Source organism: Mycteria americana, chromosome 9, assembly GCF_035582795.1.
Source record: "Mycteria americana isolate JAX WOST 10 ecotype Jacksonville Zoo and Gardens chromosome 9, USCA_MyAme_1.0, whole genome shotgun sequence".
NCBI classification, from domain to species: domain Eukaryota; kingdom Metazoa; phylum Chordata; class Aves; order Ciconiiformes; family Ciconiidae; genus Mycteria; species Mycteria americana.
Genome location: NC_134373.1, coordinates 36,833,459 through 36,845,572, shown reverse-complemented (window position 1 = coordinate 36,845,572; position 12,114 = coordinate 36,833,459). Strand labels below are relative to the sequence as shown.

The following is a 12,114-nucleotide window of genomic DNA, read 5'->3' as shown; positions in this document are numbered from 1 at the left end:
GAGATAAAGAGAGAGAGAGATAAAGAGAGAGAGAGATAAAGAGAGAGAGAGAGATAAAGAGAGAGAGAGAGATAAAGAGAGAGAGAGATAAAGAGAGAGAGAGATAAAGAGAGAGAGAGATAAAGAGAGAGAGAGATAAAGAGAGAGAGAGATAAAGAGAGAGAGAGATAAAGAGAGAGAGAGATAAAGAGAGAGAGAGAGATAGAGAGAGAGAGATAGAGAGAGAGATAAAGAGAGAGAGATAAAGAGAGAGAGAGAAGAGCGCGAGAAAGAAAGAGAGCGAGCGCGAGAAAGAAAGAGAGCGAGCGCGAGAAAGAAAGAGAGCGAGCGCGAGAAAGAAAGAGAGCGAGCGCGCGAGAAAGAAAGAGAGCGAGACAGAAAGGGGGGGAAGAAAAAAGAAAGAAAGAAAGAAAGGGGGGGGAAGAAAAAGAAGGGGGGGGGGGGGAGAGAAAAAAGCATTGCCTCTACCAGGGGAACTGATGATGAGCTATCATATGCCAGTTAAAACATATGGGGTTTTAATTTCATCTTAGGAGCTATGAATGTGGAATTTAAAATGGGCTACAGGTAAATTTTTTTTTTCTCTTTAATTTAGTAACTTACTATGCTTTAATATGCTCTTTCTTCTCCCAGAGCCATTTTAGTAACTTACTATGCATTAATTTGGTCTTTCTCCTCCCAGAGCCCTTCTTCTATTACTATTGTTTCTTTTTAAAAAAAAAAGCATTACCAGAATTTTGCTACAGTATATATGATTGAAAAGTACATTTGAATCAACAAAAGTGTTTAACAATTTCTTAACTACATAGTTAAAACTAACTCAACCCTCTGGGACAGTTACACAGGAATAGAGGCACTTACAGTGGCATAACATAATTTAAGCATTGGTTTCACTGTAGAACTAAAACTGATGAATAGACAAGCCTTTAACAGAACTGGTTTTACTGAGCACAGGCCTAATATTTGTAAAGAAAAAGTAACATTGGTAATTAACTTAAAATGCTGTTTAATGGACAATATTTCCTCCTTTATGAAAGGTGTATCCTTTCAGAAGGAAACTAAATAAAAACTCCGTTTGACAACTACACGAAGACAACCCTCTGCCCTACGCTCATAGGAGCAGATGTCTATCAAGTGCCTTAATTTCTTAGCAGGACATACATGTTGCTAAGAAGAACACCTAACCTACAGTAAAGGGTTCTATGACATAAAGGCAGAGGAACTGCTATTTCTCTCCTTTTCCTCAAGTCCCAAATGTCTTTTTTGGATGTTGTGCCAGCTTAGTTGAAGAGCAGCAGAAGGGGAGCTCATTTAAGCTCATTTCACTATATAACAGGATTTTAAATAGCAGCACTGAAAACTAACTGAACTCATCATAAGTTTTTTAAAGGAAGCTTGCTGAGACTTTGAGCAGCAAAGACAGTTCAAATGTTCTCATACCTGGAACAATACGGAGACTTTGAGTTTTGCTGTTACCTGCAAAATATTTTTTTCTTTCAATCAGCTATGCTGAAAGCATACCTTGCATATTGAAATGTATATTCCCTCTGCATATTCCTGGCAAAGTTTCTATTATACCAAGCTACTAAACTTTCAAGAACTGGATAATTTCCCAGCCTCATATCTATTACTCCAGCATCAATTATCTTCAGTGATTTCAAAGCAGTAGTATAAACTTAAAATCAAATCAGGACTGCCAGTGGAGTCCTCAGTCCACTGTCAAAACAACAGGCAAAAGAATCTACACTTGGGCAATTGTTTACATTTTGCAAAATTTTGGAGGCCAGTATATAACCAGAAAGAGAGCACCACTGGGGGGGGGGGGGGGGGGGGGGGGATGATCAACTGAGTTCTACAGGGCCTAAAACATTTTAAACTAGCCAAACAGAATTTCTAATACTGTTAACCAAAACTTTACACTTAAGTTACTGCTCACTAATTAGATAAGACATACATATTTCAATTATTTTTACGAGTGATTTCAAAAAAAACAGAGAAGAGATTGTTGCTGGGAAGCAGGAACCATATCGTAATTAAATTTAATTAAGATCTGTACAAAGCATATATCTCTTCCTCACCTTACCTCAGTAAAGTCTCAGGAATCCATTGCAGGCAAACCTTAGGTATGTTTGTTCATGCCAGATAAAGTGGAGCAAATGCCTCAAAATTTGAGATATCAGAACTGAAATGATCTAGTATCAAATCTGAATTCTTTGTAAGAATGTTTAAAATTAATGTGGTTTTCAGATTTCAATCACAATAGGACAAGTTTGATGGTACATTCCTTTAAGTGTTTTAAGTGAGTTGTATTGCATCTTCCATTTTGTTTGCAGAATTACAGTTCTGTTTCCAAGTTGGAAAGCCAACCCAACTGACACTGTCAGTTATGCTGCATTTAAAGATTTTTTTTTTAAAGATAGGTGTTTGCAACCTATGGGGAATAAGTTAAGCAAAGCTATATAGGTTATTCAGGGTAGTAAACTAAGGTATTTGAATACCATGGTGCTCAATTTCATGAGCACCTGACATTTTTTAGGGACCAAATCAACAATACCATTGGGGAGAGCTGGGGGGCCACTGTAGGAGGGAGATTCTCCCTTGACTGAAATGACTCAAACCTCAAAGTTACACAAGATAAGTATCATCCCACCCATCATATTAAGACTTGTTATCTAGAAGCAACTGCCTTGTAAAACAATCCTTTGATAGGCGTGGATTCCTTGCTTTCCTGCATGACTTTAAGGATGTCAAAACCTGAAATACAAGCCCCCACATCCAGCTGTTACTGTGAGGAATAAGCACCACACACTTGACAGGTAAGAAGCACTGGAATAAATCTGGTATGGCTGGACTGCAGGGACAGCTAATGTGAGAAAAGGCCTATGATGCAAGGTCTGCAGCTGGAAATACAAAACCCAAAGTCCTGTGATATCAACAGTAACTGCACTCACAGAAGTTGAAGGTGATTGGGCACAGTTCCTTTCTCAGGCAAAACCATGCCAGGTTTTGAGGACAACTGCATTTCCACTGGAATTCCAGGACCATAGGTAGTCAATGCATGTTGTAGCTGTTAATGCACATTTTCTCTCTTTTCAGGTCCGTGAATTTTAGTTCTGTCCTAATTTCTCTGCATTTACTAAGTTTTTCTTGTACAGAGCATCTTTATGTTCCCCATTTGTGAAAAACAATTTATAGCTACTTTAGAATATGTAATCCTTAGTGATGGCAAATTAAGCAATTTCTTTACATTTGCAGCTCTCAGACTTTTACTGACTTGAGAAAACACTGTGTTGATGAAAGCAAGATTAAAAATAAATTTATGCCCATTTAAAGTCATTATGGGCATGATTTCAAGACAGTGTTTAAAAGCACGTATTCCAAACAATTGCATAATGAAAATAACGATTAGGTTTTTGTCTTAAAAAAAACGAAAACACACAAAACTTTTAAGACCAACTACTGTGCTTCATTTCCAACTACAAAATAAAAAGGGAATTAAGATAGAGTTTACCAAACACATATAATCATATATATCCAGGCTTTCAGTAGGAGTATTTGCCCATTTTATTTTTTCCTAATTACCTCCACAGATCACATATATTAAATACAAAGCAAAGATCTGGAGCTGTAACACACCTTCCTCTATCACCACCATGCTGTCTAAACAAGTTGGATAAAAACAGGTCAGGCACAAGATGGCAAACGTGGAAGTGTGAAAGGTTTTGTGAGATGTTACCAGATCTATTTCTGAAGTACCATTTGGACATTTCAGAGGACAGGCATGACATGACAGACCTGAACAAAGAGAGTGTTCTAAGGACATTCAGTTTTTCACCTTTCTTTTAAATTAGGTCTCAATTTTAAATCCAGGTAAGGGCTACAGTCCTAACAACCACAGATAGCTTTGTAATACTAAGGGAAAGAACAGCATGGTCTATAGTTACTTGCTGGGCTGTATTAGTAGTGACAGCAATTTTCCATGACACAGTAGAGGATGACTGATGGAAAAATAGTTTCACCATTGGGTACAGAGGCATTTTCAACAGTTCAAGAGTAACTAAACCAAATCTGCCTGATCATTTATCTATTAAAAAGTATTGTCACATATTTTAGAGACAAAGACAGGTAAATCCTGACAAGACCAAAAGAGCTGGGGAGGAGGCAAAGGAAGACTTCAGAGAACTCAAGCTGTGGAACAGAGAGAGAAAACAAAGGTTTGTGCTAGTATGGAGGGAAGAAACTTGTAGAAAGGGAGATATCCAGTTGCTAAGTAAAAAAATTAATCTATTTCCTCCAAAGGACAGGGATATCTGCTTAATTAGCATAAATCAAAAACAGAATTATACTCACTTAATACAACATTTGCCCATATCATATGGTGGATGCATACAACTCCTGAATTCATGCACCAGCCTCCATCCTTCCATGAGGCTTTTGTGTTGGTGGTATTTGGTTTTACTTTCCACAGCTTGCAAGTGCTTTTCCTGATACGTAGTGATATGCAGCTTGCTTTCTCTCAGTCTTTTACTGCCTTGGCAATCATCATCCCATTAAGTATCTACTTATTAATGGTTATTTTTCAGTGCAGAGATGACAGTATTTAAGATTAACACTCTTCCTCCCCCCAGCCCCCAATAACGTATGGATTGTAGAATAAGAACAAACCTCCTTTTCTGGATTATACATAAACCAATGTGAATTGTTATGGAGGTTTTAAATATTTTTTTTGGTTTTAAAAAAAATAATATTTCCTAATAGTGAATAAGGGGCACTATCCTGTAAGATAAATCCAGGCTGTTTATTTAATTTTTTGTCAATATTTCCTGACACATTAACTTTGTAACAGCAGTCCTTATAGTGGAGGAAGTATTGCCTGTCCCACCACCCAGTGACAAAGGCAAACTCCAGACCCTGTATTCTAGCTAATTCAGAATTAGTATGCTGTCATCTGACCTGGATAAGATTAACAGGTGGGAGACAACAGTGACTGGTGAACCAAAACCTTTTTGATCACAAAAACTACCATAGTGCTGACATGCACATGACTTCTGTAAAAGTACTTTTCATATGAGTGCCTCTTATTTCCAGTCCCATTTAAATGTTACTTGATGGTCACTTCAAAATATGACAATTCAAAAATCTTCACTAATAATCTCTACATCAATTACACTACTCTCGCACTGCTTAAAGAAATTGGGAGTGCTAGCCATGTACCCTAATAAGATATTTTTCTCATTCACATTGTACCTCCAACAGTGTATGCAACAGCAAATAGGTTACTAATGCACATAACCTCAAAATAATCTGGAATTTAGAGCCAAACTTACATTTCAAAATACAATCACCAGTTTCTGGAACTATGAGGATCCAGAAACATACCTGAATTCAAACCATAATAGGTTTAGACGGAGGAAAGATCACAGCCTGTTTCTTACTTGGCTGTAAAGAAGTTAAATAGCAACTTAGAAATCAAGTGATAACTGTACTCAGGAATATTATTGTAGTTTGCCAATAGGTATGAAATCTATTAAGCAATTAGCTACTAGCTAGGAAAACCAAAACCAAACCCCATATAACTCCCACCCCAAAACCCATTCTCAGATATAACTCAATTAGTAAACAAAAGAACACAACGAATTCCAATAAGCTTCTGATAATCTTCTCTAACATTTCTCAGCAAATCCTTTGCTCTTTTTCCCACCGCTGCAGTAACATTTAACCTGCACTTAATGAAAAGTAGTACATCCAGTAAAATTTCACTAGTCAAACTATTTAATCATCCATTAGTTAAAAACTTGTTGACTACTCTACCGTTCCCAGAAGTTTTGTTTACTATGGACAGGCCAAAATTTTTTGTTTGTATTTTAGTGCAAGACATGCTTTCAATGAAAAAGCCTCAAATATATGACATATATATTTGCACTAGCAGCTACCACAGTACAAGTGACATTAACGTTTACTGACTTCAACTGTTGCAAAGGGCTTACATTAGCAAGGTTCCACTTTGTAATTGACTGTCTTCCTACCACTCTGGAAATCAACATCCTCAGCCTACAAGCTCAGTTTTTAATTACGCTACTCATGCAACAGCAATGTTCTGATTCTGATGGAGACTCCCGAGCATAACACTCACATCAACACTAAATGAAGATGACAGTAAAGCTGTCTCCATCAAACAGCCTTCATTACACAGTTTTTCAGCTCATCGTGCGTATGCTAGGTAATTACTTCAGCCACCAGATATTACTCCTGTACAAGAATGAAACCAAGCAACCAACCCCCTCGCCAAACCCCACAGCCATTGACAGCACCGACAGATTCATTTCTCTAGACTACACCTGACTATACAGCAACACTTCTTTGCAGGAAGGCAGATTTGCCACTTGAGTCTCACAGAAGTTTCCACACTAAAATTTGTTGAATGAGATTTGTTGAATGAGAAAATGTGAATGAGATTTTTCCAAGTTACTGAACTGTATGAAAATAAACCTTAAATTAATTTTTAAGGCTCACTACTGGAATATTCCATTGATTAAAGAAAGCATCAGCTCAGCTATAACATCTACCAGCTTTTCAGTAGCAGTTATTTCTCATATGTTACAAAGAAGTATTTCATTTTAAGGATTTATTTTTGCCATAAAATTATCTATTTACACTGATGCCAGCCTTAATAAAGCCAGCAGATATTAAAGTGTAAAACTGTATTGTTATCACAGTGGTCTACAAGATTTATTTGGAAGCAATTTAACATAGCAGATAGAGCTTACTTCACTCAGTGGAATATTGAATTGTTAGTCTTGAACAAAACTACTCCCAAAAGAACCTTTTACTCAATTCTCAATAACAAGAATCTAATATGCTACTGTCCTGTTTTTGCAACCCACAAGAGAATACTGCCATACTCCATATCCCAATCAGGATTTTTATCAGAAAATTGTTTATTATTAACCCACAGACACAAAATTCCTATAGAAAACTAGTTTTCGTCTAACACAAGCTTCTGTGCTTTCTCTTCGAAATTTGCCCCATCTTCTAGGTTGTGCCAGAAAAATTCAGTTGCTTTCCTTAACTCCTCACCTCATCTAAGACACTTACAGTCTTCAATGACCAGGCAGGCAGCCTCAGCCAGGAGTTCACTAGTTTGTCCCACGTGAAAGAGACCCATCTTTCTGAACTCTTGAGCATAAACACTAACTGCACAACTACACCTCAGAGGTATTAAATCTGCTGCCATAAATTCTTAACCCATCCTTATTGGTGTGTTCTCCTTTAACACAAGATATTTTCATACTATTTCCCCTCTCTCTTTCTCACTTTAAATTTGATGCTACAATTTCTTTATAGGTACATCTCCCACCTTGCATCAGCTCTTCAGTGTATGCATGAGGACTGCCTAAGCTTTCCCACCTAATAAATCATGTGCCAAAATTGTCAAGCAGTGAAGAACGCAGGAAAAGGGAAGGTACGGGGAGTACTGGCTAGCAGCCAAGGTGGGATGATAGCTCACCAGCTAACTCTGCCACTGATGTAGGGAGAAAGAGGCTGGACCTTCTGCGGGTGGCTAGGGCAGGACCCAGACCTACTGGCCTCAGGAGCTCTGCTGATTTGATTCCTCTGTCACCTGGGGATCTGGATCACCTACATCTGATTACTTTAGCCTTATGCTGTACAGCTCTGCTGTAAAAGTTACACCTGTGAGCTGCACATAGCCCAAGAGCCCTAGATTGGTCACCCGTACTCAAGGCAGACACGCTGAGCTGTGCTGTAGTGCTTTGTTCATACAAGCAACACTCAACATTTCAGTGTTTTGAACAAACCACACTATTACTACCTCGTGTATTCTTAACACAGCCCAGTCTCTGAAACTCAGTCAGGATTCAGCAACAGCAAAAGACAGCTTGAGTGCCGAGTTTTTCCCTTGTTCTGCTACAATGAAAAGACTCAACTTCACATGTGCACTCAGGAAAACACAAATATGGACAAATTGTCTGGTTCCCATGCAAACTCTTCATCCACTTCAAACAAAAATGACTGACTCTCATATTAACATGAATATAAACAGAGAAGTGGGGCAAAGGAGGAGAGAGGAAGCAATAATCATCATACTTGCTTCCCTAACACCGGTCAAGTTTTCCTGGCCTGTACCAAAGAAACACGTAAGAGGATCATGAGAAGGGGAGAAGAACAAGACACAGACTTATTTAATATGATACACTAATGAAAAATAAAGTGAAAAGCTTCTTACCGGCATACTGGTTTTGCTATCAGGACAATTTTCATCCTTTTCTGCTTGAATCTGCTCCTGACTTCCTGATTTTATAAGGTTTTCAACTGGGTCTGTATCTTTAAATTCAGCTTCTGAACCCTTCATTGCATCAGTTTCATCTTTTACAGTAAGAATATCAGACATCCTCATTAGAAAAGGTTATTTTAAAATTCTACAAGAAATATGGAACCTTTAGGACAAAGAAAAAGTAGATCACTGAGTAATTTTAAATTAATTTCAAAAAATTACATACCTAAACAGCTACCCAAAATAAACATGATTTTGCTGCAGAAAAGATTTCCCCCTCCTGTTATGATTTTTTTTCCTGTCTTGTATCAGAGGGAGAGAGTGACCATTTTCTTTTTAATCACATTTATCAAGAGGCTTATAATAACAGACATCTATACAAACGAGAACTAAGAGCTGCACTATAGGATAACGCTTGCAGGTTTTCCTTTCTGTATTTTAAAATAAACACCTGACTATTCAGATTCTCCAAATCAAACTAGGTTCCAACAGAAACAAGGGAAGCTTTTCTCATTTGAAAGGAAAAGAGACTTACATATAGATTTATTTTAAAAGGGTTGAAAGTAAATAGATGAACCATAATGCACTGAGTGTGCAAAGATTCATAAATTTCATTAAAACTTTGAAGTTTCCTAGTTGCCAGCTAACAACTGGACAAGTTCTGAACGCAGGAACTATCTTACCTACTAAATGTGGCAAAACTGGTCTTAATAAAATTAAGCACTCTCTCGAAAGCAAAAGAAGAAAGAAAGAGACAGCTTTGGTAATTATGATAATAATAACCATTACCAGTTATTATAATTTATAATAATAATTTTAAATACTATATAAAGATAACTCTAATGATTAAAGCTGTAACAGAAACACCCCAATTTTCCCTAAGAAATAAGAAATACAATTTCTTGTAATTACTCAGCTACAGTGCAAGATGTAAAAACAAGAATTTTACATTTCTTAAAAGAAACAAAGAATAAGATCTGAATACTTCAAGTCCTTCATAGAAAACAAACAACAACCAAACAACATTATGGAAAAGTCTAAGTAAGTATCTGATTTAGTACCTGATATGTCCTACAGTTTGGGGATTGTGGTCTCCCACAAAAATAAAATAAAATAATCCAAAGTTCCTTTTCACAGTTGTCAACCAAGATGTCAGTTGTAATGAACCATCTGGAATCTGGCAGGAGGAGTCCCATGTCCTTATCCCCAGTGTAGAGTCCTGGACAGAACTGTGTAGTCTTGAATCAGCAAGAACATCCCTTTCGAATGCCTAAAAATCAACAAAGGAAATACATGATACTTTCATTTTGGGGTGGGAGGGGAGAGGGAACATGATGACACCCAAACACTTAAATAGTCATTTCAAGAAAAAAAAAAAAAGCACAGAAGAAATCAGCATGTGTCATATCTGTTCATTCTACCTGCTTTATCCAACAGTAATAATATTTTTCATTAGATTTCCAAGATATTTCTGTATTACAGAGTTAACAAGTAGTCATAATAAACATTTTGTTGGCATTCCTAGTGAAACTCTGTTTCTATAAACAAGCAGATATCTTCCAGAAGAGTCTGAAAAGACAGTCTGAAATAAGCAGCCCAGCAGGTGTGGAGGAGTAATAGGCCATGAAAGCTCACAAATCGCTGTTAGCATAACAGCATTTTTCTCTTTGTCATAGTTAATGGTCTATAAGCACAATACATAATCCATATTTCAGGCAACTTGAATTAAAGACGACAATTTTATTTTATTCAACAAAGTAATAGCCCTTGAATGAGGATTTACAAATTTCTACAAAACTGACAATGTTCCATCTTCCCTCTTTTTCAGATTTGCTTTTCTGAGAAATAAGTAATATCACCACTCACAAGGAAGCATGCATTTGAAGTGGCAGGCAACAACAGACACCTAATAGCAAACAAAATGTAACCTATGAACATAGCAGAAATATCCTAAAGCAGATAACACAAATAACTAACTTTCAAACCTGTGAAAGATACGCTGAAATAAAATAGCTGAAAAGGATCTCCGTATTGCATTCCCCACACACTTTTCTCATGACTAGTCAGGGCCTTAATAAAACCAGTATAAATGATAATAAAACATCAAGAATACCTTCTGTCACCTCAGTTGAGCTACTTACTTTCCATGTGAGTAACATGAGAATTAGAATTTTTTCAGGAAAACAAACAAGTGAAAAAATCTGAATTGTTTGAAGTGAAATTAAGAAACAAATGAGACATTTATACCGTGGTTATAAACACGCTTTTAATCGATGTAGGTGAAGAACCTGCACTAAACTGTTCCCTTTCAAAATGGAAGAGTTGTACTGCATGCAGAAAGAAAGGATGGTAAGACAAGTCATGCAAGATCTTAATGTCTCCAACATCTTAGCTGAAAGAATCTGAAAACATTTAAGCATTCTGCAGTATGAGGTCACTAGAACGCAATTAATACCAAAATTACAAGGTCAGGCTATGCCAGTGCTCAGCCTTTTATCAGTTTTAATGTTTTTTCAATGCAATAATTCAACAAAGAGTTTAATATAAAATAACATAACAGAAAACTAGGTAAATATAACACTGACTTTACATGAGAGAAAAGCTATATCCTGTTTCAAGAAAAACCTGCAGAACTGAAGATGGGAAATAGGACTTATAATGAAACAAGAGAAAGCAAATACTTTCTATTCTCTACCTTATATAACAGTATCACTAGCTTGCATTCAAATTGTTTTGTATACACATAAAGATGCTGCAATCTCTTGATCCCTTCCTGGAAAACAACAACTGTAAAAACAGCAGAAAGCAACACTTCAGAAGATAGATGTACACAAAGAATGAAGAATAATGTACTTCCTCCTTGCCCCCAAATAAACCGTGCAAAAGACTTCTGGATAAGAACAATTTTAAATTATCATTTAAACAGTGTGTAGCATTTAACACCTCTTCCTCAAGTGCTAAGATATCTTAATTCATCATAAATAGTTACAACTCTGAGGAGAACACCTTGTCATGCTGAACTACTCCCTTGGTACAACTGAAAAGACTGCGATGGCATGAAACAGCAGCACAATGAGCCACAGACTTCCAGGTTTCCTTGCAGGAAAGCCTGGCTACAATTACTTTCTAGATCTGAAGAAACATACAGTTTGATAAGAGATATGAGATACTATAGACATTTTGACTTAATAAATCTTGCTGCAAAGAAGTATGGAAAAGAAAGATAAATTACTCTGTAAAACACCCTATTCACTGAATCTAATGGAGGGGAAAGGATTATAGATGAAAGAACAAATTGGAAATAAAAAGGTGCAGAAATGCAACAAAGGATATGTAGTACTGTTTGGTTGTTGAGTTAGTTTTTCCAGACAATCCAGATGGTGATTTAAGACTTATGAAGAAGCTCAGGTTAACAACCTTTAGTGCCTTTAGTGTAAACAAGACTTGAATAGAGATGCTGTTTGTTTTTGTTGACTGACATACGATTTGTGTTGTATTTAGAGAAATGTTAAAAAAGATTACAGGCTGAAGACAGGAAAAACAACATTGATGTCCAGTTGCAAATTTAATCTTGGAAATTAACTGTAATTTAATTGCTACTCCCTACACAAGTGACAAATGTAGTAACTGTAATCAATATCTTGAAGTTTTTTCTTTAATTCTATCAAATTCACTAAAAGCTCCTGTCCCTTTGCAACACCATTTTAAAAAAAATGGCTACCAGCATACTCAGCGAAACTCATGCTGCAAACATATTTTCTTGCCTATGCTAATCCAGAAAACTGATGCACAAGAAAGAAGTCCTTGCATTTTCTACAACA

General features: G+C 36.6%; 1 protein-coding gene across 5 annotated transcripts in view; it reads right to left on the bottom strand.

Annotated features, from left to right (window-relative positions):
* The window catches only part of R3HDM1 (R3H domain containing 1), a 58,240-nt gene extending 48,745 nt beyond the window's left edge, over positions 1 to 9,495 (bottom strand). For all 5 annotated transcript variants that reach the window (XM_075511202.1, XM_075511203.1, XM_075511206.1 and 2 more), the window contains exons 1-2: positions 9,355 to 9,495; positions 8,246 to 8,456 (exon numbers count right to left, since the gene is read on the bottom strand). In XM_075511202.1, the coding sequence (XP_075367317.1) occupies positions 8,246 to 8,416 (171 nt within the window). In that variant the 5' untranslated portion in view covers positions 8,417 to 8,456; positions 9,355 to 9,495. The remainder of the gene's footprint in view (positions 1 to 8,245; positions 8,457 to 9,354) is intronic.
* Positions 9,496 to 12,114: the final 2,619 nt, after the last annotated feature.